At 36.2% G+C, this 26,328-nt stretch overlaps 5 protein-coding genes across 5 annotated transcripts; 1 reads left to right on the top strand and 4 right to left on the bottom strand.

Moving 5' to 3' along the window:
• Positions 1 to 79: 79 nt before the first annotated feature.
• LOC120269432 lies at positions 80 to 2,901 on the bottom strand. The gene is made up of 5 exons (XM_039276765.1): positions 2,683 to 2,901; positions 1,698 to 1,915; positions 1,178 to 1,393; positions 805 to 938; positions 80 to 470 (listed from the first exon to the last, which is right to left on the bottom strand). Exons 1-5 carry the CDS (start codon positions 2,743 to 2,745, stop codon positions 268 to 270), a joined length of 834 nt encoding a protein of 277 aa, XP_039132699.1. The 5' UTR covers positions 2,746 to 2,901; the 3' UTR covers positions 80 to 267.
• Positions 2,902 to 3,078: 177 nt separating this feature from the next.
• Positions 3,079 to 9,814, bottom strand: LOC120269431 (mediator of RNA polymerase II transcription subunit 8). The gene is made up of 12 exons (XM_039276764.1): positions 9,474 to 9,814; positions 8,807 to 8,931; positions 8,202 to 8,326; positions 7,910 to 8,093; positions 7,642 to 7,749; positions 7,410 to 7,477; positions 6,769 to 7,041; positions 5,377 to 5,433; positions 5,039 to 5,248; positions 3,888 to 3,941; positions 3,549 to 3,609; positions 3,079 to 3,285 (listed from the first exon to the last, which is right to left on the bottom strand). The coding sequence occupies exons 1-12, from the start codon at positions 9,677 to 9,679 to the stop codon at positions 3,095 to 3,097; spliced, it is 1,662 nt and encodes a 553-aa protein (XP_039132698.1). The 5' UTR covers positions 9,680 to 9,814; the 3' UTR covers positions 3,079 to 3,094.
• Positions 9,815 to 10,483: 669 nt separating this feature from the next.
• LOC120268726 lies at positions 10,484 to 13,198 on the bottom strand. The gene is made up of 3 exons (XM_039276015.1): positions 12,769 to 13,198; positions 11,057 to 11,162; positions 10,484 to 10,738 (listed from the first exon to the last, which is right to left on the bottom strand). The coding sequence occupies exons 1-2, from the start codon at positions 13,145 to 13,147 to the stop codon at positions 11,086 to 11,088; spliced, it is 456 nt and encodes a 151-aa protein (XP_039131949.1). The 5' UTR covers positions 13,148 to 13,198; the 3' UTR covers positions 10,484 to 10,738; positions 11,057 to 11,085.
• Positions 13,199 to 13,377: 179 nt separating this feature from the next.
• On the top strand, positions 13,378 to 23,725 carry LOC120268727 (DNA ligase 4). The gene is made up of 27 exons (XM_039276016.1): positions 13,378 to 13,828; positions 14,247 to 14,338; positions 14,610 to 14,695; positions 14,778 to 14,914; positions 15,114 to 15,188; positions 15,870 to 15,961; positions 16,345 to 16,416; positions 16,715 to 16,794; positions 16,883 to 16,920; positions 17,006 to 17,012; positions 17,604 to 17,759; positions 17,886 to 17,961; positions 18,596 to 18,720; positions 18,818 to 18,852; positions 18,935 to 18,990; positions 19,437 to 19,520; positions 19,776 to 19,868; positions 19,958 to 20,006; positions 20,128 to 20,215; positions 20,847 to 21,050; positions 21,243 to 21,368; positions 21,439 to 21,538; positions 21,619 to 21,724; positions 21,885 to 22,012; positions 22,138 to 22,296; positions 22,677 to 22,838; positions 23,039 to 23,725. The coding sequence occupies exons 1-27, from the start codon at positions 13,493 to 13,495 to the stop codon at positions 23,691 to 23,693; spliced, it is 3,417 nt and encodes a 1,138-aa protein (XP_039131950.1). The 5' UTR covers positions 13,378 to 13,492; the 3' UTR covers positions 23,694 to 23,725.
• Positions 23,726 to 23,820: 95 nt separating this feature from the next.
• LOC120268728 (proline-rich protein PRCC) lies at positions 23,821 to 25,968 on the bottom strand. The gene is made up of 2 exons (XM_039276017.1): positions 25,058 to 25,968; positions 23,821 to 24,122 (listed from the first exon to the last, which is right to left on the bottom strand). The coding sequence occupies exons 1-2, from the start codon at positions 25,934 to 25,936 to the stop codon at positions 23,961 to 23,963; spliced, it is 1,041 nt and encodes a 346-aa protein (XP_039131951.1). The 5' UTR covers positions 25,937 to 25,968; the 3' UTR covers positions 23,821 to 23,960.
• Between the last annotated feature and the right edge of the window lie 360 nt (positions 25,969 to 26,328).

Raw genomic sequence — 26,328 nt, 5'->3', positions numbered from 1 at the left:
TAGTATAGTGGAGATGCATCTAGCTATACTTTGCTTTTACAAACAATATCACTGCAAAACTTAAAGAAGAGAACCTTAATCGAGAAAAGCAACATTGCAATTGAAAACTCATCCACAATCAGTAAAGCTACAATGTATACGGGTGAAGATAGATTTCTGTTATTAAGTCTCATTAACCGGAAAAGAACTTGAATTTCGGATCTATTTCTCAGTTTCTATAAAGCTGTTGCCTGCCATTTGATCACCTACAGCTAGCTACAGCAAGAACTAGTCATTGTGATGATGATGAAACCCTGGAAAAAGAGAAGTAATGAAACCAATGATAAATGTTTGGATCTCCCTGGCGAATCCTCTCAAGTCAATTCCATTCCTTCTCTCTGGCTCTGGCTGCGGCTGCAGGTTCTCATTTGCAGCCGGCGGGTTCTCTGCTTCAGGAGGTTGGTTTTGATTATCAACTCTTGGGTTTTCCTCTGCCAAAAGAAAAGAAAGAAGAATAAACCCGTATTATGTAAACATCTCTCAAACATGTGGTATTTACAGCATCAAATAATTGCACGTTGCATGATATCTCCTGCCACAGAGGACGGTTCAAACAATGGCTTAAAAAAAACAGGAAGAAGATTCCCATGAAAAACTTTCAACTTGAAACAAAGCCGAAAAGAAGCAAAGGCGGCTTAGAAACAATATCTGGGTTGGCCCTAGATACACTAATAACTGCAGTGATGCAGGTGAATTTTTATTGTAAAACCAAGATCAACATCAACACTCAGGACAGGACAATTTTGTCATAATCAGGAAAAATACCTGGTCGAGGCTCATTTCTCTCATCAGGCTCTGGGCGTGGGGCATTCTCTGGTGGGACTGCAGGCCTAGGTTGGGGAGGAGCAGCCCCCTGTCGGACCCATCTTACAAGGGGGCGAAGAACTCCAGTCTGATAACTGCAAAATATATAAAACCAGATGACGCAACGAAAACATGTACATAAAACAGAAACAAGCACAAAGAAGAAGCAAGGGAAGTGTTCATGTACAAATGAACTCAAAGTTGACAAACAAGATATTATGAGATTGTTAATATTTGCTTAGAAATTAGTTAAGACTATAAAAAAGGTGGAATAATGTAGTAATATAAATCATGCAGAAGGAGTGACCTAGAGAAGAAAGAAATAAGCACTCACAGATACATCAGCAAGGCAAACAACACAAGAAGAATGAGCCTTTGTCTTGATCCTTCATGGCCAAAAAGGAAAACCATTGCAGCTAATTTTAGTAGGAGCGCCAAGTCAAGCTGGAATGCAAAGTGAAAACGTCTGTCAACCACTTGTCTTTGCCGTCCAAGCTGTGGCCTCACTTGCCCATTCTCTCCAGCTGCAGTTCCAGCAGAATCTGTTCTCCTAATAGTGAGCAAAAAACACTTGTTACGAAAACATGTGTAAATTCATCGAACTCTAGGTTATTTAAACTTCATACACAACATAATGAGAGTACAGCATCTTATTTTAAGAATTATGCAAAATTCAAAAGTTATAGAACTTGGAAAGCAGTCTATTTAAAAGTAGACTCTTGACAGACAAAAAAAAAAACAAGCAAACATTAGTCCATGCACTTATTCTATCTAGTAGTTGCTACACCAAGGTAACCTCCTCCCACTGAGCCACATACACACACCCACACACACACTTAGGTTCAACAGCTTACCTAGGGATATTATAGGTTAGAGGAATAAGAGTATTTGGTGGAAACCCAGCCATTGGTCCCATGTATGGATTGACAGGTACAGCATAAATCCCAGGCCCATGATCCTCTTGTTCAGAGCTAGCCTGAGGAAAAAGTCCTGGTAGGAGGCAAGGGAATGTGGCTGGGAACATCTGAAATGCAGCACTTGGCGAATTCTGGGTACCAGAGGCATTTTGATCCTAAACATACAGACAGAAGGAAACAACCATTAGCATAAAATAGACCGAAAAAAATAAAACTCATAAGAAGAAACAGATTGAGCAGTTGCAACACACAACATCCAAAACCTACTGAAAGATATAGTTAAGTAGCATGGCAAGATGAAATAACATGGAATCTAAATGATCACTTAGAAGACTCCAAAATCAACCATCAACTTCTGTGAAACATACTCAAGATCCAAACTTTATTACTAAAATCACCACCTAAATTTGTCGGGCAATCACAAGCTCATGACAATAATTATATCACGCAACACGAGAAATCAACTCTCGCCTCTCTTGCACTCCAAACAGAGAGACAACAAAACATAAACACGAATGCATACAACCCTCATTTCGGTGTTTACTTTGTCACCAATCTCACATCACAGCAGGCACCCGATCCATTCCAATAATAAAACTCAGGAAACAGACCATGACCGACAGAAAACAACACAAATCACCAAATAAAAATAAATAATTCTAACATTTCTAACTAGAATATCCATCCACACCGAAGCACAACTGCAATCATAGCGTGACACACGAAAACAAAAAAAATTCAGGCAACAAATCATCATCAATTACAAACTCCACGAATCAAGACAAGAACACAAGAACAGAAAAAGAAACAAGCCAAAGTGATAAAAACCCTAAACCTAGAACGGATTAGATCCTTCTGATCCGCCAGAGATGGAAGGCGAATAGATCGATAAAATTTCAAAGAGAAACAAGCACACACGCACCTGAGACCTCTCCGAGATCTCTCCCTGAATCGCAGAACGCCCTCCTCCGGCCTCGTCCGCCATGGCCGCGCCGTCGATGCCCTCTCTCCCTCTCTCTCTCTCTCTGAGAGAAACGAAAACAAAAGAGAGACCCCCACCAGTATCAATACTAGCAGCCAAATTACCATCAGGTCCCTGAGAAACCTAAAAATTCCCTTTTCTTTATAAGTCCTCATGCAGCAACCCCCCTGAATTCTTTATAATTACATACTTGTCCCTGACCCAAAAACAGTTTATAATAATAAAATTTTCCATTTGAACAATCCATAGCAAGAACAAAAAAGAGAAATTCAATTCTTTTACACAAATAAAACCAGTTAAAATTTCCAGTCATAACAAACAAGCACTTATATTCTTCTCTAATTTGGTAAATTCATTGCTGGTTTTGCTGTCTCTGTTGAGGAAAATTCGGGTTCTGGGAAGCATTTGGGAGACCAACCATACCAGCTTGAAGGTTCTGAGTGTTTGCCTGAAGATTCATGTTACCATATCCACCTTGAATACCATGTTGCTGTTGTTGCATTGCTACCATACTAGCATTGTTCGAGCCACCCACGCCGAACACTGCACAAGAATAACATGATAAACTCTTGTTGTTTGATCCGATCCGATCAATATCCTCAATCACAGCAATGCACTAAAATCAGTAAATTTCAACTCAAGATAGCGCAAAAGTATTAATAGGTTTTGTTAAAAAGCAGTTAAAAAAATAATTAAAAAAAGACACATTGGACATTGTTCTTCTAATGATGGTGGTTATCGCCTTTGGACCATTTTGATAATTAAGAATAAATATCAAGTATACAAGAAGGACATGTTTCACTTACTTTGATCATTTAGCATTTGCGAAGAATGGTTCCTTTGAGGAAGTGCACCAGATAAGCCAAACTGGTGTTGTAGACGGGAAGAAAGAAAGAAACAGCAGTTAACATCACGTATAATACCAAAATCAAAATCATCCCAATATGCTAAAAGAACAGGTATTTTTGAGTGATTCACATTCTTTGAAACTACAAAATTCTAACCTAATTAATCATCAAGAACCCTGCATTTCTCTGTCGTTAATATTTTTTTTTACAATAACCAATGAAACAGCCAAAGGAGAGTGGTGCCAGTGAAACAAAACAAGATTAATAATAATAATAACACAAAAAAAAAAAATTAACCTGCACTCGTGGCATAAGTGACTGTGATTGCATTGTAGCTGACATGTTTGCTAACTGTAATAAAGAAGAAAAACATTAGAATTTCCAAATGTATATAGATATCTGACATTTGTATTGAGCACAAGATAAATGTCATAAATGCCATATATGATCAACATAGAAATTTAGTTTTGTTAAAATATTAGGACAGATACTCCAACACATTTGCATTCCATGCAAACAGTTACAGCTCTTATCAAAGGAAACAAAACTCACAATATTAACTATCACATCAGAAAGCGATTTTGGCCTTAAATCAAGTTGAAAGGACTTCAAAATTGCAGCCAATGAGCATCATCAAGTACAAAAGAAAAGGTGAACTCACATAGCATTGACCTAGCAATAAAATTCATAGAGCATATGACAAACACATTAGTACAAAAAAGGAAGAGTGAGACATTGACTGTAGTCTTCATCCACAAGAGCAACTTAAAGGAAAAATGAGAGATCACATGTTTGAGGCTTGATGGTGCCCCAACAAGAGAAAAAGTGAGCCCACATTTTGTGAAAATATAAATAAAAAAACACATGCAAAACAGATAATATGAAATTTCCAGAGAAGATTTCTCATACAAAAAATTTTAAATGCAATCAAATTCAAAAGGAGATTAAATTCAAACTTCCTGAAATATTAAATCCTAGAATTGAACTCCATATTGTGCTCATAACCACATACCAAAGTGCACGAGTTTGAACAGAAAAAAATTCCGCAGAAATACATAGATGGAACTTACAAGTGTTCAAAGTAACGACTTCTCTATCAAAAGCAAATTGCAAAAGGAGACTAAATTCAAAGCTACCAACTATTTTGAATTGGAGAGTTGAACTCCATATTGTGCTCATAACCAACCACATATGGAAGTCAAAGTGCATGGATTCAGCAAGCAAAATACTCAGCAGAATTGCATAGGCGAAGTTAAAAATAACCAAAGGAGACAACTTCAAAACTAGCAACTATATTGAATCAGAGAATTACCCTCCATATTGATGCTCACAACAAATCAAGTAAGAGTGTGTGAATTCAGCCAGCAAAATATTCAACAGAATTGCACAGATGGAAGTTTCAAGAATAATTACTACTATATTTAAGAGTGAAGAAAGCAAATTCTAACCATTTGAGAATTTGGTTGTGACTGTGCAGCATTGAACAATGCACTGTTAGCGCTTCCAGTAAATTGGCTCAAATGATTCCTAAGCTGATTTCCTTGGGTGAGTTGATTTTGAGCAATGTTATGTTGTAGGTGCGCAGCTTGCATTTGTCTGTTCTGGAACTGTGACTGTGATAAAGATTGAGAAAACTGCATCTGATGCTGGCCAGGCACCTAGGAAAATATCGTTCCGATCATATTAATTAAAAATACCATTTCTATATAAAAACATGAACTTATCTCATTAAATCAATGTGAGAGCAATTACACATATGGAAAGGAAATAGAGGTAGCTGAATTACCTGTTGAAACTTCTGCTGAGCCTGCCCCTGTAAATCATGCAATTGAGATATAGTGTTCTGCCAGAAAGATTTATTTCTATAAGCGAGAATTTCCCAATAAAATACAAATACAATATATATAAAACTTTCAAAAAAAAAATTCATATATTCCAAGTGATATTTTTCTCTACATACTTGCCGAAAAAAGGTTCAATGCAGATCCAGTATAAACGTCTAGAGTGGATGACCAGCTAAAATTCAATGGAATGTTCAAAAAAATTCCTTATATTATGATTATTATCCAATGCTTCTTTACTTTTCACCCTCTCTATGTTCAATGATTTATGGGACTTCTGGTATCATTACATTTTCAGGAAAAAAGGGAGCACTAAACAAGTAACAGGATGAAAGGAATAGCTATGTAGGTAGAGGTAACTAGAGTATATATCATCCATTCAAAAAAAGACAGGCCACCCTATGAATAAAGTACTTTTAAAGAGAATTTCAGCCATGTAGGTCTCTCCCATAAGCACTGCTATAAAAACCACATTGGGACAACTTTCAATCTAAGTCCCTCAAGTTGCACTAAAAGTAATGGCTGTTAAATACAAACACAGACTATTATTTGGGGTTGATCTAACCCAAAAGCTTAAGTTGATAGAATGAGAGACCCATACTTAAATGTTCATATCTGCATTTACTAATTTAACCTTGAAACTGTTACTTAATATGTTCTATTGATTCAAGTTAGTCCATTTTAGCTAGGCATGTTGCAAACAAGACGATTAACAAAGTTATGATGCCATGTTTGATTCAGCTGAATTGCTTAAGCAAATACGATGAAAGACCCACACTTACACATCCATATCTATCTTCACTAACCTAATTAATGTGGGACTTTTAGATACTCTAATAATGACTTTTTCAAGAGCATAGGCACATCAAGGATTCACACGAGATAACATAACAACAAAGAGTAACACTAGCTGTGTTCCTGAAAGAGTCAACTACTAGTCGGGTGGGAAGCTGCTTTAAACCATAGTTGATGCATTTACTTACATGACGAGGTGTTACCCCAAAAGTTTGTTTGTCATGAATCCCATGTTTGAATTATCTCAACGATAAAAAACTTTGCATCAGAAATTGCTTTTAAAATCCTTATATCATCAAGGTGGAGAGAGAATAATAAAGCAAATACCAAGTTCACTGAAGAAACAAAGAAGAAAAACTAGATTTCTCAGAGAGGCCAAGTGTTTTATAAAGTTCCCCGCATCAAACGCAGACACAAGAGCTAATGTTTAAAGCATTATTAAGTATTCACAAAGAATAATAATTTCAAAAATTAAAAGACTCAACAGAATGATTATGCAAAGCTCAAATCAGTTAAGTCTAATCTGAATCAAGAGACTTTACTTGTCCTAATACTCCTGGATTTGTAGACTGCCTCAGTTGTTGCTGAGCAAGAAGCTGCTGTTGATGTTGAGGAATTTGCATCATTTTCTGCCTTTGTTGTTGTTGCTGTGACTGTTGCTGAGGAGAGGGTGTATTCATCATATTTGTACCAGATCTAGGTGAGTTGGCATAAGGCATAGGTGGCGTTGATGCATTGACATTGTCAAAGTTAGTGTTTCCTGTAACACCAGAGGGTGATGGAACAGATCTTCCAATTAACTGTGCTCCAGCAGCCTGCTCTTGAAAACATAATTCTATAGTTATTTCCAATTAAACATTCTAAAAAATGCTCATATATTCTATTCTACAGCTAGAGGCAACCAACTATTTAGTTTAACATCCAGAATTACAGGCATATAGTTAATCTTAACAATTCTCTCATTGTTTCAAAATGCAAAATGCAAATTATCAGACAAATAGCTATAAAATTACCCAATGATTAATCTCTATGTAGGCACCTATTTTGATCTAGTGGTGTTTGAAAATTGAAATTATGTAAGCAATAGGATTTTTCTTCTCCACAAACTCAGCAGAATTTAAGCTTGTAAATCTAGGTATTAAAAAAAAAGGGAAAAAAATGAAGCCAGAACGTTAGATTGGACCTGCATTACCCCGCCCTGAGCATTAACATTGTTGGATGAGAAGGTGGGAGTATTCTTTTGATAAATGCCTGTAAATAACCAACAAAAGTCAAACTGATATGCAACACATATAAAACATGTCAGGTTTTAATGAAGAACCTTCCCACATGGCAGCATATACACAGCATGAAAGCTGAAACTTGGTGTAAATGGCATATCAAATAATTAGAAAAGAAAATTATTAATGACTTGCCAGAATTGTCGCCAAAACTTTGTGTGCTATCACCAAAAGTAAGCACATCTACCAAATGACTTGGAAGGGAAGATGGGAGATGTCTTTGATCTACTGGAATGCGCAAACCTGAAGAATCATGTTTTCACTCAGATAAAGAGCTAAAAAATTGTTCATGTGTCAGAGTAAAACTAAACAGATATATTTTGCTAAAAACTTGAAGAGACATGAATGACTTTATCAGCTTAGAGCACAATATCACAAGCAAAAATATAAGGAGCACCACCACCTTCGCCATAGTTCACAGCGGCTCTAAGTTGATTCTCCTGTTCTTGAATTTTTGCAGCTTGTACCTTATCCAAGGTTGGAACAAGAGTTGGTCCTTGGCGTGAACCCAATCCATAGGCTTTCCGAGCATCAGCTATAACTTTCTCAGCAGCTTCACATGCTGCTGCAATCATATCAATTCTTGCCTGTAGAAGTTAAGTGGTTAGTACCTAATTGCAAGAAGAGAAATAACCCGAAATTAAAAATGCCGGTATTGCAAAACCTAAAAGAATATTTAAGTGCACTAGGAAAACCTTTATCTTTTCAATTTGCGTGGGTATTGGTACATTTTGCATGCCAGACAACAATTGGTCCCTTTTTGCATTGTCCTCTGCTTCCATCTCTGGTAACAACTTTGATGATAGCATTACAGGCAGTACTGCAAGAGTCACAAATAAAAAACAATTACTTGAATGGAAAAGGAGACAGTATGCAAACATGAAAAAAAACAACACAAGAATTTTAAAAGAATTGAATGGAAAAGCTGAGTGTTATATTTGTTTTGTGCGCTGAATAAACCATGACCATCTTTCAACAACAAGCCACAGATAATAAATGTTTTGTTGGATGCCAAAAATTATGACGTCATTTTCTGGCCAATGCGAGAAACTAATAATAATAGAGTATATAGTAAAAATGCAAAGAAACATGATATACAACAACATTTCAGCCTGAAAAAAGAATTGGAACGATAAGACCCAAGCATGAATCTCATTGAAAAGGCATAAAAATTCTTACATAAGTCGAGGTATAATTCATAGAAATTCTTATAGATTATCAAAGTTCGTGATGTCTTCCAAAATTCCAAGAAAAATGCTGTCATTCACGGTAAAAAGAACACTCGCATTCTTAGACATACTTGTAGCATTCTCCACAGTCACATTCTTTGGGTACACCACAAATGCTTTAGAAACCTTCTTAATGTCTTCCACAATGTTGAAGAGCTCCATATTGACCATTGAAAACTGCCCCAGTGCATCTTGCCTACAGAACAAAAGAACTTAGCTTCAAGAGTCAGTAAACTTTCAAGTTATAACCCATCACTATCATGACCTTACATCCTTAAACAATCAAACTATCAAAAAATTTGCACTTTAGATTCTCTCTCGCTACAACCCAGTTAACTATTCAGCAACCCATAAAAAATGCACAATGCTACACTCTATATAGAAAAAGCTTTAGAATTCAGCATTAAATGTATATACAAAAATCAGAGCTACTAGAAAGTTTGTAAACTCAAATTTCCACCTTTTCGTTAAGATCTCATAAATTAAAGGCAATCAATAAAAAAAAGGAAAGAAACAGCAGAACAACTCTCTGTTCCTGGCGATACAATACGCACGAAGACAAGGAAGGACAAATTTTGAACTACAAACAAAAGTGAAAATCTATAATGGAATAATCACCACCGCATACTCCAATGCCTGACAAACTAACAATCCAATCCAAAATTACTTACATATATTAAAGGACCGGATCAAAACAAAAGCGAGAAAGGGGAGAAGGAAAGAGAGAGCGAGAGAGACCATTTGGGGGTGGTGCTGGTACGAGCATAGGCGTCAAAATCCTCGAGGATGCGTGAGATGGCCTTGAAGAGACTCAGAGCGCGAGTCTTCACGGAGTCGAGATTCAACTGCTGCTGCACAGCGGTGTTCAGCCGCTCCGTCTTTCCAGCAGCTGGCTGCTGCTGCTGTTCTTGCGGCGGCGCTACAGCTCCGGTGGCCGCCTCCATTGATGGCCGGAGGAATCGCAAAGAGAGGGATCTTGAAGTCTCGTCTGGCAGCAGCGAGAGCGAGAGAGATCAACCGAAGGTTGGGACTTTGGCACGATGGAACTTTAACGAACAAAAGAGAACGAGCCAAGAAACACGCACCGGAATTAAGATGTTCCGCCGGAATATTATATATATATATGCTAAAAAAATTCACTTATTTAAGAAAATTGTTTAATTAGATTTTTTTTTTAATTATTATTTTTGAAGGATGTCAATGTGTTTTCTCACTTTACCTCACTCAGCTTAATGATTCTATTTGGTGGCTTTTATTTTATTTTATTTTTTTTATGTGGAGTGATTAATCACTTTTTTTTTTTTATATATATAATCTAAGGGTGATTAGTAATTAGATTTGTGTAGTCTTTAGAATAAGGTTAAAATTAAAGTGTAATTTTTAAGTAACTAAATTTTCAACCACCATTACATTAGTGAAAATCGAGAGTTCAACTCCATTATAATACATGATTGAAATATAATGATAAAAATCGGTGGCTTTGTCCCATGAAAAAAAAGTTATTTCTTCAATCTGATTTGGTTCAAAGAAACTGATCATAGATTGCTGTTAAGTAGTTTGAAAACATATACCTTAAGCCCTGATACATTCAAATAATGGATATAATAATAAAAATGATGAAGTGAATTTGATAAATTTTGAAGATACAAGATCACATTAAAAAAAGGGTATCAACTGACTTGGATCCAAGCCCATCATTTGCAACCACAGCAAAAACAAACAACATTAAGCTGGAGTTTAAAAAACAAATTGTTGAATTAATGAATTCATCAATGTTCTTCATCCTTCTGAGAATTTCCTATTTCCAAGACTTTGATATGCATAAACATTAACATAGAACCATGTAATAAAGGAAGCAATAAATAGATAATTTCTGACAATATACTAAACAACTAAAGAAGAGTAATGCTAGAACGAAATGTCTTTGTTTAGCAAGTTCCCTGTTGTATGTACAGAAGTCATTAGCTGCCGGTGAAGTTCGAATATGTACAATGTTGACAGGCCTGCAAATCAAAATGTATGGATTTATTATCTCCAATTAATAATGTAGAACTGACACAAAAAAAAAAGAAGCTAGAAATGCACATCAGTTTAAGTTACTATATAAATGATAAAGCCGAAAACAATATTTCATAATCTGTTATCATTCATCCATAGATGACTTCATCATTTATATACCCGCTAGTAGATAGGGGGATACGGATAGATTGTGATGTCGGGACAAAGAAAATAAAAAGATGAGTATCTAGTTGCTTGTTCAGTTTATAGCAATAGTTTTATCAGCATAGAAAGTCAATCTAGGATTTGACGAGAAATCTCACCTCTAATTTTTCTCTTAGCTAAATACAGGTTAGGCTTCTTCTTCGTTGTCATCAGATTCTGTTGTCCCAATTTCAGAGTTCTCATTCACTTGATGAGGCGGCCCTCCTGTAGTCAACCATGTAGCAAGTCAAGAATAACAACAAAAAGAATAAACTAAACAGCCAATTGGAACAAACCATATAATAGTGGCTACCACAGTTTTACAATATTGATAGACAAATAATCAGTAATCTGTTAGTAGGTACAAACATCTCGAGATCTTTTAAGCCATCATGGTTCTAAGATATAATTAAAGAACACAGAAGTGGTTCCAAATAAAAGAATGCAGTCAAAGTAAACTAATGCACTTGGCCCAGCTTTTTGAGTAAGCTGAAGGAGCTTCTTTACACCTTTTAGGTTTGCAAATTCTAAGAAACAACATTTAACGTAAACTCCAATTTAAAAGTTCAAAGAATGCCTTCTTTCCAAGTAACCATTTTCTTAAAAACTATTTTTTTAACAAGAACTGTGCTAAACAAGATGCATGAACTAAGTAAAACGTAAGAATAACATTGGTTGCAACTTAGGTAGCACATAATCTGGTCCTTTCAACCCCATAATTATAACAAGATCCATGCATATAGCAATATAAAGGTGTGAAGGTGATGATAGCAAAGTGACTACTCTACTAAATAACAAAGACCTGATGATTCCTGAAAGAAGATCCAAGTTCCAACCACGATATCTGCCACAAATTCCGCTTGTCTATATTTACACTCTTAGATTAAATAATTGTATCCGTAAGCCTATGTTTACCTTTGATTTTACTATACTGAAGGGAGCGCTTTCATGTCACATAACAGACTAACAGTATATGAGAATAATCAGCATACGAGATTTCATTGATATGACAGATATAGGAATAATTGTTACCACAAAGAACACCCAAAGCTTAAAATGGTTAAAAAAATTGTAGAAAGAACCTATTGCAGCTGCTGCAATCAGAGTCATTTTATGTAAAATCTGTGCAGGATTGTTTGTTTGGTTCACCATTTTCAAAACTTCAAATAGGCATTGCACATGCCCATGGAAATCAAATTACCACATTATGTGAAGTATGATGCCTGAAAATAGTAGGCAGTAATTTTACATCACCATTAAATGGACAAAGGTCTTATCTTTTTAACAGAAAATAAAACATCATATTTCTCTATCTCATATCTTTTTATCTCCATTTTCATTCTTTTGTCTAAATAGTATCTATCTTTGTAAACAATAAGGAATACCTATTTTATGGCTCTCTGCTATTTTAATTTACTCCAACTTTGTCACTATTTTCTTTTTCTCTTTAGTCTTTATGTCCACTACATATGCACATATTCCAAGTTTCTTCCTACGCTTTATATCATTTTATTTCTTTTTCTTTTTATTTTTTATTTTTTAACTCTAAGACTCTAAGTGTAACCAAACACCACTCCACAGTCTCAACATTACCAGCAATATGATCCCATGAATTAAATTCCAGAGAATGCGAGAAAGAAAATAAATCCATCATATATTACGAATCAAACATGCCCTAAAAATTTTTACAGATTAAAGAGTGCTAGGTTTCAAATTTCCGATGATTGCAATGTAAGAATCGCAGGAAGAAATCATCAATCGCCATAAAGAATAGCTAGATTATCCAAACTTCAACGAATAAAGAGATCAAATCAAAGATCTAAAACCATACCATCAATGAAATAGGATGATGAGGGCCATCCGCGGCCGATGAAAAAAGAGAGCTTTGCCTCCATAATCATGGAATCTGAGGCCATTCCGGCAAACTCCCTTAGCTTTGACAGACTCCGGTCGGAGAGGGGCGGGACCCAGAAGGAGAAGCCAGGTCGGAAGGGCAACCAATCAGGGGTGGCCCGGAGGATGAGCATGAGTTGCATCGCCTCCTCGAGTTGCTGCCTTATGAAAGTCTCAACGTCCGACCCCGACTTCTCATTGCCGGCGGTGCTGAGGTCGACCTCGACGAGCAACAGTTTCTCCGGATGGCCGGAGCAAAAACCTCGGCGGTTGACGAGCCTGAAGGGTAGAAGCTTTTGCGAGAGAACGCGAGCCATGATCGAGAATCGAGATCCAGAGAGAACCAAGAGAGAAGATACGACTACGAGAGAGTATTTCGGATTCGGATAATGCTAACGGGTCGGATCTCACAGTATCAAATCCGATATAAATTGATTTCGGATCTATAGGATCCGACCCGAATCCGAAAAGTTGGTTTAGGATGTAGAAGAAGGATCCGACCCGTTTGTTTTTTCCCCGAATGAACCGAATCCGAGGATGTATGAATCCGACCCGTTATCAAGCTTCGCGGTTTGGGGTCTTCTCCTTCCTCTCTACGCTTCGCGTCTCACTTCAAAAGCTTCAGATAGAGATCGCCGGAGAAGGAGGTGGCGGCGGCGGTGATGACGGACGAGACGGTTAGGTTTGGGCTGCTATGCAGCATGTTTGAGGCGATGCTCCGGGACAGAACGTCAGCGAAAAAGAGGAAGCGGCTCCGGACGTTCCTGGACGTGGCCTACACTGGCCGGGAATACTTCAGTGCCGTTCGCCTCATCCTCCCTGGACTTGACCGCGAGCGTGGGACTTACGGTCTCAAGGAGTCCGCACTCGCCAATGCGCTTGTTGATGCCTTGGGGATCTCCAAGGACTCTGATGATGCACGGAAACTTGTGAATTGGCGAAAGGGTGGAGCTCGCGCCGGGGCCAACGCAGGGAACTTCTCACTCGTCGCTGCTGAGGTCTTGCTGCTTTTTTCTTCTTTCATTTTCCTTTTTCAGTTTGAAATTTTGAAGTTGGAACAACCGAACATTCGTTAAAAGTGTTAACTTTTACATTTTCTGTGATTCAAAGGCAAGTTGATCTTTGGAGTTAGAGTTGAAATACTTTCGTAAATTTTGTCTTGTAGAGCTTTTATTTGTGATTAATAAAATTTCTAGTATTATGTTATTGCAAGCTAGCCAATGTTTTTAAATGTTTTTTCTCAGTTAAAAAGTTGTAAGTTTGCTATGAAGGTTTTGAATATAAAGGGGTTTTTCATTTACTGTAGGAGTTGGTTTCAGTTTTTCAATGAAGACTTAAAATTAGTCATTTAGAGAAAATAAAATTCATGCTTTTTCATGTTAATTTTGAGTTGATTTTACTCCTATGATTTACCAGGTACTCCAACGCAGGCAAGGCATGGCATCTGGTGGAATGACGATCAAAGAACTGAATGATGCGCTTGATAGATTGGCTTCATGCGAAAATAGGTAGAAACTGCTTGTTTGTTACATTTGACATATGTCTAATTTCAAGTATTAATCTGATTATTATTGAAAAATAGGATATCAATTTTATTAAGCAAGAACCTTACTTTTGGCCACATACTTTTGGTTGTAATCAGCTTGAAGTATATCATGGAACTTCATGTCTGCCACTTTTATAGTGATTGGCCTTAACCTAGCATATTGATTCACAATTGTTTTGTGCCTGCATTTTTTTTTAGTCCATTTGTTTTCTCAATCAGCTATGTCTTGGCAGGGGGGACAAGGCTGCCATACTTTCTGATCTCATTAAAAAAACAAATCCAGTGGAAATGAAATGGATTTTAATGATTATTCTGAAAGGTACTTTGCTGGCAAGTATCTGGCACGCCCTCCTATCATTATTTGAGGATCCTTGGACATTATATTTTTCATTCTTCTGTAGAACTTAAGTTGGGGATTAGTGAAAAGAGCATTTTTCACGAATTTCACCCTGATGCCGAAGACTTGTTCAATGTCACCTGTGACTTAAAATTAGTCTGCGACAAGCTCAAGGATCCAAGCCAACGACATAAAAGACAGGTATTATATTTTTTATGAATGTGAAACATCATGGCTTGGATTCGAGCTATGAACAGATGAACTTAAACTTTTCCAATAAATGATTCCAGTGACTGATATCAAGTGTGGATGTTTTTAACATGTTTTATGCTTGTTTTCTTTCTTAAGATGCTTATCCAATATTTCATGTTGTTCTGACAAAGTCTTTTTTTTAAATCAGGATATAGATGTGGGCAAAGCTGTTAGACCTCAGTTAGCTATGAGAGTAAGTAATGCCAGTACTGCATGGAAGAAGGTATTTGTTCTTGACTGGGTGGTACAATATTACATAATCATCCCTTTCTGTTTTATGTGAAATAAATATCTATCCTTTCAACTTTCCAAATTTTTTAGAAACCTTGAAATCATCATTACCTCTGAGAAACCAACAATGGAGGCAAAGCACTGTGTTCATGTTTGAATAATGTGTTTGAATAGTCTAAGCACAGGAGGTTTTCAGGTGTACATTACGTTGTGTAATAAAATATGAATGACCAAATTTAGTGAAGGTAGAGCTGACTTTCTGAGATGCAGCTTGTTTGCATTGATCTGTAATCAATACTCACTACTAGTTAATGATTTGGGATGGAGCAGGATTTTGCATCTCTCTTCCAGAAACTTTAGATGATGATTTTTTATATACTATTTCTTAGAGATTTCTAATAATGTAACTTATAAAAAGAGGACAAACACACTTCTATTTGCAGTGAGGAATCATCTCATGAAACTTGGTGTTAGCTGTAAACTGTTTCTTCCCTCTGATCTGGTCTAATCCTTTGTTCATGTCATTTCAAATTTCATCTTCTCTTTTTTGTATGTTGGGTCACTCTTTACCTGATATAAGCTAGCATTTTTGTACATTCTTCTTATAATTTATTCAGTTGGCTTGACTTTAGTTTTGTTTCTCACTTTTTTTATAACTTGCATTGTTTGCAAGCTTCATGGAAAGAATGTAGTTGTTGAGTGCAAATTTGATGGTGACCGAATACAAATTCACAAGAATGGTGGAGAGATACACTTCTTTTCAAGGTAATCTCGGTTTGATTATTTACACCTAGGGTTTTTTTTTTCTGAGTTGTGCTTTCCACCTCGAATTTACATTTCAGAGGTGCCAATTTTCTTCCATATCTTGAGGTCTGGCTCTACCTTCTGGCATGCAACCAAAGTTGGCAGGCAACGATCACATAGAGCTCTCTGCCTTACATTGCCTGAATTAACACTTAATACTAGCCATGAGACCATTTTTTCTTTTTTTTTGAAGTTTTGGTCCTTCTCTTTTACCATATCTTTCAATCTCTAGCAGGGGTGAATCCTTCCTTTGTGAACGTCTTCCTTTACTGTTTATCATTAATAAGTTAAATATTACTCACTGTGGTTGGTTTGACTAAGCAAAATTTTTTCAATGTATTCAGGAATTTTCTTGACCATACTGAATATTCGCATGGCATGTCTGGTGTCATTTTGCAGAATGTTCTTGCAGATAGGTATTTTTTTATTTATTTTATGTTTTACTTTTACCTATAAAGTGCAATCTCTTTTTAAATTTCTGATGGCATGTTAAACCATATCAGGATATGGATAAATCTGACATCATCATTGTTTACTATCTGTTCACTATTTTGCTTCGACAATGTTTATATCATATCCTGCTTTGCTTCTCTGTGTGCCTTGATGTTGGCTTCTTATCTTGTTTTTCACTACATTTAACCATTTAGTTCATATAATTGAATTTCTGATTGTAATAGATTTAACAATTTTAATTTTGGTAAATTCATTAAATAGGTGCATATTGGATGGTGAAATGCTGGTTTGGGACACTGCTGCTCAGCGTTTTGCAGAATTTGGTTCAAATCAAGAAATAGGTATTTAAACAGTCTGATGCTGGTATATTCAATCACCCTGATTTTAGTTTTCTTTTTTTGGCATAACGATGAGGAAACTCTTTTGCAGCGAAGGCAGCTAGGGAAGGACTGGAGAGTGATCGCCAGGTATCTACTGAAATTAGCATCATATGTTTCATATCTATAGACTTTTATGAACATTTCTTTGGTCTAATACAATTTTTACATACAGTTGTGCTGTATCCTTTGGAAAAATTTTCTGGTCTTCTGGAATTATTTATTGTCATGGAGATGCTTCAAATGCCTTGTTGGTGAAGGAATAAGTGTCTGCTACTGCTCCAAACTTTAAGTGATGGTATACTTGATTCGCTTCCACATTTCCAGTGGAGATTAACTTCTTTTCTATGACTAAAGTATTTTATGAAGCATTAACCGGACCATCTGATATTTGCTTTGGCGTGAATGTAACTTTGATTTTTTACCCTAGTAGTGCATCAATGCTACACTACAAGATGTAGAAGCTAATTTCCTGTGTCAGAAGATGCTGATTAGACTCCAAACAAACACCATAGAAACAGCATAGGCACATTAGTATCTCTATCTTCTGATGTAGAAGATTGATAAATGTGTTTCAACAACTTTTAAATCTGAGCTTTCCTATTTACAACATCAATCAACTTGAAATTTATAGCTGGTGTTTGTTTTTCTTGTTCTTCTATGAAGGTATTGATGCAGCTTCAATGTCCCTTATCTTAATTATTTTTACTATTTTTTGTTCCAAAATTTAGAACCTAGACGCTGTATTATTCCTTGATGTAAAATATGCACAGATATTGTCTTTGATATCCTGTATGCTGGAGATACTAGTGTTATTCATCAGAGTTTGACAGAACGACAAGCTCTTTTGCAAAAAGTTGTGAAGCCTTTGAAGGGACGTTTAGAAATTTTGGTGCCTAATGGAGGCCTTAATGATATTCGTTCAGCAGGTGAGCCATAAAAGCTGACATTGGCATACTTAAGTTCTTAAACTTATCTTGGGCTTATTATTTATGCAAAACCTAATTACTTATTGGAATATCATCGTGGCATGTGATTGTTATATTCCATTTCAGGGGAACCATGCTGGTCAATTATTGCCCATACTCTGGATGACGTGGAGAAGTTTTTCAAACAAACTGTTGAAAATCGGTTATATACCTCATAACTCTTGTCTTATTTGTTGTTGATGTTCTCATATTAAGCCATGAAGTATTTAGACAAACTGTTGATTGCTTCTTATTTTTGTTTTAAGGCTAGTGTCTTTGTACAAGATTAGAAATACTCATTATGCTAAACCAATATGCATTTATGAGGGGTGTGAATATAGTAGCATGGAAACATGTAAGCATAATGTGGTATGTAAAGTAATAGATTCAGATAGATGAATTTTTAGTGTAATAAACAATTTTTAATGCTTTAAAATTTCATCATAAAGATGTATATGCATGCTTATTGATTATAAAACTTTTGAGCCTATCATGCAAAATAATATAGAGAAAAGCAAACAAATTCTGTAGTGACTAGAGTTCAGTGATCATATTTCAATCTTTTCTTCTGTGGTGTACTATAACCTTGGCCTGCCTACCAACTAGAAGAGGAAAGGTCAAACAAGAATGGCACCTTTTGATTCTCTCTTAACTTGATGTATAATAAAATGATATCCTCATGCGGTCTAACATTATTTGCCGGATACAGTTATCAATTTTACTGTTATTTTTGTTTCCTTTGTTTGTTTATTTATTTATTAATATATATATATATATGTATATATATTCATTGTTAGAGATGAGGGAGTTGTTTTGAAGGACCTTGGTTCCAAATGGGAACCTGGTGATCGAAGTGGAAAGTGGTTGAAGTTGAAACCTGACTATATACATGCTGGTGCTGATTTGGATGCCCTTATAATTGGTGACTCTCCTTCTATGGCAAACAATTTGTTTGGTCATTGTTTTGTAGTTATTGTCTTGCCTGATTAAGAAATCTTACTGTGTTGCTTTGGCACTAGGAGGATATTTTGGCTCAGGCCGTCATGGAGGAGAGGTGCTTCATGTTTTCATCTATTTGATTTTATATCATCTTCCAGATAACCCAGCTGGTTTAACAGTTTTCCTTCCATTGTCAGGTTGCACAATTTTTAGTTGGATTGGCTGAGCAATCAGATTCTGGTTACCCCAAACGGTAATTAATGTTAATGAATACTTCATTTATATGCTAATATACAATGAGAATGGATTTTAAAGTCAACATTGATATTCTATTTCAAAAATTAAACTTGAGTTTTTGTTGAAAAAGCAATAGTGTCTTTTGGGTGCATTCTGTTATTAGTGTCTTTTGTGTATGACTCAACATTCGGAGTGTAGGTAGGATGAACTATTAGACTGGATGGATATCATTTTGACTACAGTGCAATAATTAGTTTTACGGATGTTTTTATCAGTGGAGACATTGTAAGTTAGTTAGAAGTTACTTCTATCATTGGATTTAGTTTAGAGAAAGTATATGCATTCAGAAAATATGTCAAGATCATGGCTTTTATTTTTCACATATTGGCCTTGTTACTGTTCAATTCCTGAATCATTTTTGTCATAGGTATATAATAAAATAGAATCTGTTTTCGCTTGTAGATTTGTTTCTTTCTGTCGTGTGGGCACTGGTCTGTCTGATGAGGAGCTCGATGCTCTTGTTTCCAAGCTGAAGCCATATTTCAGGTGATTCTACAGTATGATGAGGTTATTTTTGGTATTACAGACCCCAATTGGAAGGCTTCTTTATATGAATAAATTAGGTATTTTTATTAAAGATGATAAGCATCAATTGTCTGATGTTTATGGATGGGGTTTTCAACTTTCAAGCAGCAACTTTGGTTCTAACTTGAAATTATTTCAGTGTTCTTTTCACAAATCTGGATGGCAACCCACTTTTGTTTGTGTTATGGTTGCTTACCTCAAATTATATGTTCACAGGAAGAACGAGTACCCAAAAAAGGTTCCACATTTTTATGAAGTAACAAATAATTCAAAGGAGAGGCCGGATGTTTGGATTGACAGCCCTGATAAGTTTGTGACCTTTTTCCTTCAATATCACAGAATAGATATCATTTGTAAGTTCTTCATTTAATATTTTTCTCATTCTTTCTTATCTTCAGATCTGTCATCCTTTCCATAACTAGTGATATCCGAACCATAAAGTCTGAGGTACTAGTCCTAAGTTATCATCATATTTCCCTTCTTCTCATATGGCTTCCAATTCTTGCATACTAGATGCCATGGTTATGTATTTCATCATTCTAGACCTGAACGTCTTTCCTTTTGGAAGGTTTTTTCTGCACCATACAGTTTGAGATTTCCACGCATTCAACGAGTGAGATACGACAAACCTTGGCACGAGTGCCTTGATGTGCAATGTGAGCATTCCACTATATCTAATGAACTTTATGAACCTTTCTGGTTTTTGTATCTTTTAATGCACTAGGATAACTTGCAGCATTTGTCATTTTTCCTGCTATGTCCTGCTCATCACCCAATCTCATTCTTGACAGATTTAAAACTTCTGTTAGTAACTTAGATTGTATATGCTGATCATTTTGTGAAAACAACCCTAAACCTGTCCAATTATATGAAATTACTTTTGTGTAGATACACCATTATGAAGTTAAGAGCCATTTGTGTTGTCAAAATCATGGACTAGATGCCTAATGTATCAAAAGATGATTATATGATTCTGAGTATGCACAACTTGAATGCACATGCACTGGAAAATAAGGCATACTGTGTCAAAAACATCTCAAAAAGGCTTTATCAGCCACCTCAAAAGTCAACGGCGAGCTCCAAAACCAGAGCTTACACATGATTTCATCTGCCTTAGTATGTTGTATGATATATTGTTATTATTTTGAGATATACGGTTAAATATGGCATCATAGTTATTGCTATGTTGATGTTCCTCACCTGGGAGGGCTAGCCCACTCCAAATTGTTGCATGTGACTCCTTTAAAAACATGTTTTTGATATGGCTACTTGCCCGTCCCATTTCAGCTTTTGTTGACTTGGTAAATACAAGCAATGGAAACACTCACAGAGGAACAGATGATGGAGGGTTGCAAACTAATAATTCCACACGCAAAAGGACCATGAAGAAGAAAGACAAGGGAAGTGTTTCTGTAGTCCCTGCTCATTTCGTCCTGACTGATATATCTGGTGTTAAAGGGGAGACCTTGATATTTGCGAATATGATGTTTTGTATCCTTGATACCATTTCATGTCTCAACATGTTCTATTTTCATATGAGATGCAGTGCTTTTACTTGTTTCATTATTGAATTGTGTGATTCAAATAAATTGACAAAATTATATTTGGGAACTCTTAATTTTTAATCTTCTATATATCAATACATCCAATTAAGGAAGAAGAAAATTTCCTTGACTTTGTTAGTTTTTATCAATACCCCTCCATCGTATTCTGTGGAGTATTTTCACAAATTAGTGGCAGAAAATGGAGGGACTTTCTCGATGAATCTCAATGATTCAGTAACTCACTGCATTGCTGCCGAGAGAAAAGGTATCCAAATTCATTTCGCATTTGAACTCCTTTTTTTCTTTTTTCATCATTGATTAATATGTTTTTGCAGGGATCAAATATCAGGCAGCTACCCGTCATGGGGATGTCATTCACTATTCTTGGATCTTGGATTGCTGCACACAAAAACGTCTCTTGAATTTGCAGCCAAAGTTAGTTGAACTGCAACTCTTGGTTCTACTCTTTTGATATTTTTTGCTATTTTTATAAATGCAACGCATTATCTTTGAAGGTACTTTTTATTTCTTTCGGATTCTTCAAAGAGCAAGTTACAAGAAGAGATTGATCCTTTTTCTGATTTTTATTACTTGGATCTTGACATCATGGACATTAAGCAGGTTTGTTTCTACCAATTTACCATCTCTTTTCACTACTAGAAGCCTGTTAACAAGGTTCCTCAACTTTTGTCAGCACATCTTTTTTTTCTGAACTTCCACTTGTTGTTAGACTGACATTGAAGGACCCATCTGAAGTCTTTTTAGTTAATCTATCTTCCAGATATTCAATAACATGACTGGAGCCGAAAATGTCCATATTAAAGAGTACCATAAGAAGTACTGCCCATGGGAAACAATGTGCCTATTGCACAGTTGTTGCATTTACTTCTGTGAAATGGCAAATAGCAGGTAAGATCTGTTTTCTTCTTTTTTCTGCTTCACTGTGTTGTTTCTCAATTTACTGATTAGGTCCGAAACTATACTAGAATAATCTTTCTATATAAATGATTGGAAGTTGCCTTTTTTTTCTGAAGAAATGCGGGCGCCGTAATAGTATCAGAGCTGGCTGTGAGAAGGATGAAGCTAGAAACTAGCATGCATGGCGGTGAAGTTTGCAGCAGTATATCACATGCCACTCATATAGTAGTATATTCAACCTTGGAATCCTATAATTTCGATGAAATTTATGAGAGGTATGAAATATTAGTTTCGAAAATTTTCTTGTAATTTTATCAGCACAATCTCATCCCCCATTCAATACCTTTTTCATTTCACAACAATAAAATTCTTTTATTGGGTGATCTTAGCTCTTATATTATTGGCATGATTGCACCCGTTTTTGTCATATCGACTGTATCTGATACCTAAACCCTGAAGTGTATTGCTAGTTTATTATTTTAAAAAAAGGAGAGAAAAATTACAAGTAGGAATAGATCAAGAGTCACATAGAAGGAACTCTGAGAAAATGTCTTTGAATTAAATGAAAACTGTGAATCATCATTGTTGGTCAATTTTGATAGTGATATATAATGAATTATCCTTCTTACTTTTTTTTTTTCTGTGAGTTTTGCAGTTTTCCGGCTAATCAGAGATGCTTTCTACATAGCAAAAAGTTGCATGTTGTAACACACTTATGGTTGAAAGATTCTATACAAAAGGGCAAGAAGTTGCTTGAGGATGAGTATAACTTGAAGCCAGATACCTTAGAAGATATCGATTTCAATATCGAAGAAGGGTATGTGATACAACAATTTATCCATGTTAATTTAGATACAAGCTTTGAATCAACATTCATTATCATATGGTATGCAATGCTATCAATTCCTCTGGAAAAGTAAATCGATGGCTGTCAACACAATTTCACAAATAGATTATAGATATCCACCTACATTTAATTTAGATTTTATTGTAACTTTGGTTCATCATTTTCTACAGAAAACAGGACCATGGAGCTCATGCTACAACAAGCGAAACAGAGGAGAAGCCGAATTCCACAGAAAAAATGGTTGATATAAGTGGGAAAAGAAAAAGAGGAAGACCAACAGGCTCAATTACAACAAAAGGAAGGCCTGGTCTGAAGCCTGTTCGAAGAACACGAGCAAGGGCTGTTACTCGGCGAGCCAAAATTAATCCAGATGAAACTATAGATGATTTTTCTGATGAAAATGGTACAGGAGCCGCTGAATCCAATGAGACGCCTCTCCTTGAAGTACATGATGACGATATTAACAAAGTCCAAGAAACACATGAAGCAGGGTCCTCCAACACCGAGCTAGACCTTCAAGACGGTAAAGCGGACAAAGATCACCTTGATGTACATAAAGTTGAAGAAGATAAGAAAGAAGATGCATCTGAAAAGTTGGAGCAAATGGTTGACCCATTACACGCAATGCTACTGGATATGATTCCGACGCTTAGCCAGAAAAATGTTGAGACCTCGACCTCAACATTGAGGCTTCGCGAGAAAAATGTTGAGACCTCAACTTCTGTTCCTGAATGCGAGAAAACGCAACCAGTTCCGGGTGCCAACCAGGTGAAGAAGAAAGTAAGTTATAAAGATGTTGCAGGTGAGCTCCTTAAAGATTGGTGAACAAAATTTATATCATAAACACTTTGTAAGTATTGCATGTAAAATAGTACATTAATCCAGTGTTTGAACATATCTATAAGTCTTGGCAATCTGATAATACTTTGATCAAAAGATTAGAGGATGGAGATTTCTTTGTACAAAGAACATGACATTGGTAACTAAAGAATTGTTTCAAAAAGATGAATGCAGGAGATTATGGAAAAGGTACAACAGAACATGAGAAGAATGACATGTTTTTCTTTAATAGTGATTCTTGATACATATTTGTCACCAGCCATACTTGGCTTGTGTTTCAGATTTTGTAAGTAACCCCTTGGATCTTCGTTCTGCAAGCTCCATCTCCTTCTGCTTCATGTCGAAATACAAAGAGCCGATCTGATGTTTCCTTTTGTGTAACTTAGATGGCTTCCCTTTGCCTGATGAAACAGGCTGCGCGGATGAAAAACTAAAATTAGAGCAACATTCCAGCAAACTCTTTGGCAATGCATGATAGCAATAAGATATGATTACCAAACAGATGTATTATCTCTGATTGATGACATTTGCAATCATCAATTTGTTTGTTATGGTAGGAAATTATGATGACTAGATATATTAAAGCTTGAAAATTAGTAAGCATGAACAAAACATCTTGAATCTCCTTAATATTGTTGGCCTACATGTATTGACAGAATGATTTCAAATAGGATGATAAACCAAAGGATTAGAAAAATTCTTCATAAACAGCAAGTCTCTAGCATTCATTCAAATGAATGATTTCTCTTCACCAAAACTAAGTAAAAAACAACTACAAGAAAGCACTAAGAAAGGTAACACTGGACTGGATGATAATAAGGCAAAGAGGCTAAAAAAAGGGCAAGAATTGAAAGTGAACTACAACAATGCACTAAGAAAGATGACACTGAATGATAACAGCCAGGGCAAAAAAAGAATATAAAACAAGCAAGAATTCATACTATTGATGCAAAATTAACACATTGAACTACAACAAGACACTAAGAAAGATAACACTGAATGAACACAAGCAAGAATTGAAAGTATAAATGCAAAACAAACACCTTGAACTAATTAATAAGGCAAAAAAAGCTATGAAAAAAGCAAGCAAAAAAATTCAAACTACTGATGCAAAAACAAACACATTTAACTACAACAAAGCACTAAGAAAGATAACACTGAATGATAACAAACAAGAATTGAAAGTATAAATCCAAAAACAAACACTTTAACCTACATAACAAGGCAAAAAAAGAACCCAAAAGAATTCAAACTACAACAAAGAACTAAAAAAGATGACACTTTGCATGAAAACAAGCAAGAATTAAATGCAAAACAAACACATTGAAGAGAAGAAGAAGCATGGAAACCTGATAACTGGGGCCAAAGGCGATCCCTGTCAGCTTAACTTGGTCTTGCCGGGGCCTGTTCTTCATCAACTCATCCTGCTTCACCTCAACAATGTTGGCCGGGATTTCACTCCTCCCTCTCTTCCCTCCAATCTTTTCCATCTCTGGAATCACTGGATATGGCTCTGCCACCGTCTCACTCCCTTCATACCAATTCCCAGCATAACTCCCATCACTCCAATTCTCCGTGTAACCTCCATACTCGACTCCGCCACCTCCATAGCTCGGATCCCATGTAGAAGCTTCATTGGTGCTCGTGCTTGTTGTAAACCCCAGATTCTCTCCTCCGGGTGCATTGACGAAGCTCTCAGAACCACCAATCACTTCCTCTTTGCGCGATCCGAAACCTTCCTGGCTAATAGCTGGAACATCAGCATCGAGAATCGAACGCCTCGAGGAAGCGTCGGAGGAGTTGGGGGCCAAGCAAAGCGAGTTCTTTGGAGCAGGGAGCAGCGCAGCGAGGCCCTTGGAAGGATTGGAAGATGAAATTTTCACCGACTTCCGCTCCATCTCCTCCTCGTCATCATCGTCGTCGTCGAGATCGGTGGATCTCAAACTGGCGAGGTTGACGGGGGGCGTAAATTTCACAACTTTTTTAGGGTTTTGGGCGGATTTCGGCGGGGGGAGGGAGGAGAAGAGGGAGGAATTGGGTTTGGGGAGATCATGGTGATCGGATTTCGAAGAGTTTAAATTGGAAGGTGGAATTTTGGGTAGGGATTTGGGCGGAGGGAGAGAAGAAAGTAAAAAATTGGGAGAGGGATTGGGATTGGGATGGGAATTAGAGGCCATCTCTTGCTCGTCATCGTCGTCGGAGGCGTAGTTCGCGAGCAAGGACTCCATTAAAGAAGAAGAAGAGAAGTCTGCAAGGGAGCTTTTTTTATTAGGGCTTTTCATTTTATTTGCTTGGGCTGAAAAAAATTTTTGAATTTGGATTGGGGAAAAAAATTTTTATTCAAAGAAATTAATAAATTTATTTTTTTCATTTAATTAATGCTTTTAATTAAAATTATATTATTTTTATAATATTGGTTTTTTTTGGTATGTTATTGTTGTTGTTGTTTGAAACTATAATGAAAAAAATGGATTAAATGAATTACCTTTTTTTATTTTTTTTATTTTTTTAAAATGTAGATAAACATGTCAAGATGAGCACAAACGTGCCTCCGATAAAACAAACATTTATTAATATATGAGACTCGATGTCTTCCTAAATTTATTTTTATTTTAAAAAA

The sequence above is a fragment of the Dioscorea cayenensis genome, chromosome 9 (assembly GCF_009730915.1).
Source record: "Dioscorea cayenensis subsp. rotundata cultivar TDr96_F1 chromosome 9, TDr96_F1_v2_PseudoChromosome.rev07_lg8_w22 25.fasta, whole genome shotgun sequence".
Taxonomy (NCBI): Eukaryota; Viridiplantae; Streptophyta; class Magnoliopsida; order Dioscoreales; family Dioscoreaceae; genus Dioscorea; species Dioscorea cayenensis.
This window is presented reverse-complemented; position numbering and strand designations above follow the sequence as displayed.

Bases quoted from the DNA above. Each gene is read 5' to 3' on its own strand.
- LOC120268728 (XM_039276017.1), bottom strand. From the start codon at position 25,936: ATGGAGTCCTTGCTCGCGAACTACGCCTCCGACGACGATGACGAGCAA. The intron at 24,123-25,057 runs GTTTCCATGCTT...TCATCCGCGCAG, and splicing joins CCTTTGGCCCCAGTTATCAG to CCTGTTTCATCAGGCAAAGG.
- LOC120268727 (XM_039276016.1), top strand. From the start codon at position 13,493: ATGACGGACGAGACGGTTAGGTTTGGGCTGCTATGCAGCATGTTTGAG. The intron at 13,829-14,246 runs GTCTTGCTGCTT...ATGATTTACCAG, and splicing joins TCTCACTCGTCGCTGCTGAG to GTACTCCAACGCAGGCAAGG. The intron at 18,721-18,817 runs GTGACTCTCCTT...CTTTGGCACTAG, and splicing joins TTTGGATGCCCTTATAATTG to GAGGATATTTTGGCTCAGGC.
- LOC120268726 (XM_039276015.1), bottom strand. From the start codon at position 13,147: ATGGCTCGCGTTCTCTCGCAAAAGCTTCTACCCTTCAGGCTCGTCAAC. The intron at 11,163-12,768 runs GTATGGTTTTAG...GGTTGACTACAG, and splicing joins ATCATCCTATTTCATTGATG to GAGGGCCGCCTCATCAAGTG.
- LOC120269432 (XM_039276765.1), bottom strand. From the start codon at position 2,745: ATGGCGGACGAGGCCGGAGGAGGGCGTTCTGCGATTCAGGGAGAGATC. The intron at 939-1,177 runs GTGAGTGCTTAT...TATATTTTGCAG, and splicing joins TTTGCCTTGCTGATGTATCT to TTATCAGACTGGAGTTCTTC. The intron at 471-804 runs GTATTTTTCCTG...TTCTTTTGGCAG, and splicing joins GAGAAATGAGCCTCGACCAG to AGGAAAACCCAAGAGTTGAT.
- LOC120269431 (XM_039276764.1), bottom strand. From the start codon at position 9,679: ATGGAGGCGGCCACCGGAGCTGTAGCGCCGCCGCAAGAACAGCAGCAG. The intron at 8,932-9,473 runs GTCTCTCTCGCT...TTTGTTCTGTAG, and splicing joins ACCAGCACCACCCCCAAATG to GCAAGATGCACTGGGGCAGT. The intron at 5,434-6,768 runs GTAAAGTCTCTT...TCTTTCTGGCAG, and splicing joins ATCCAGGAGTATTAGGACAA to AACACTATATCTCAATTGCA.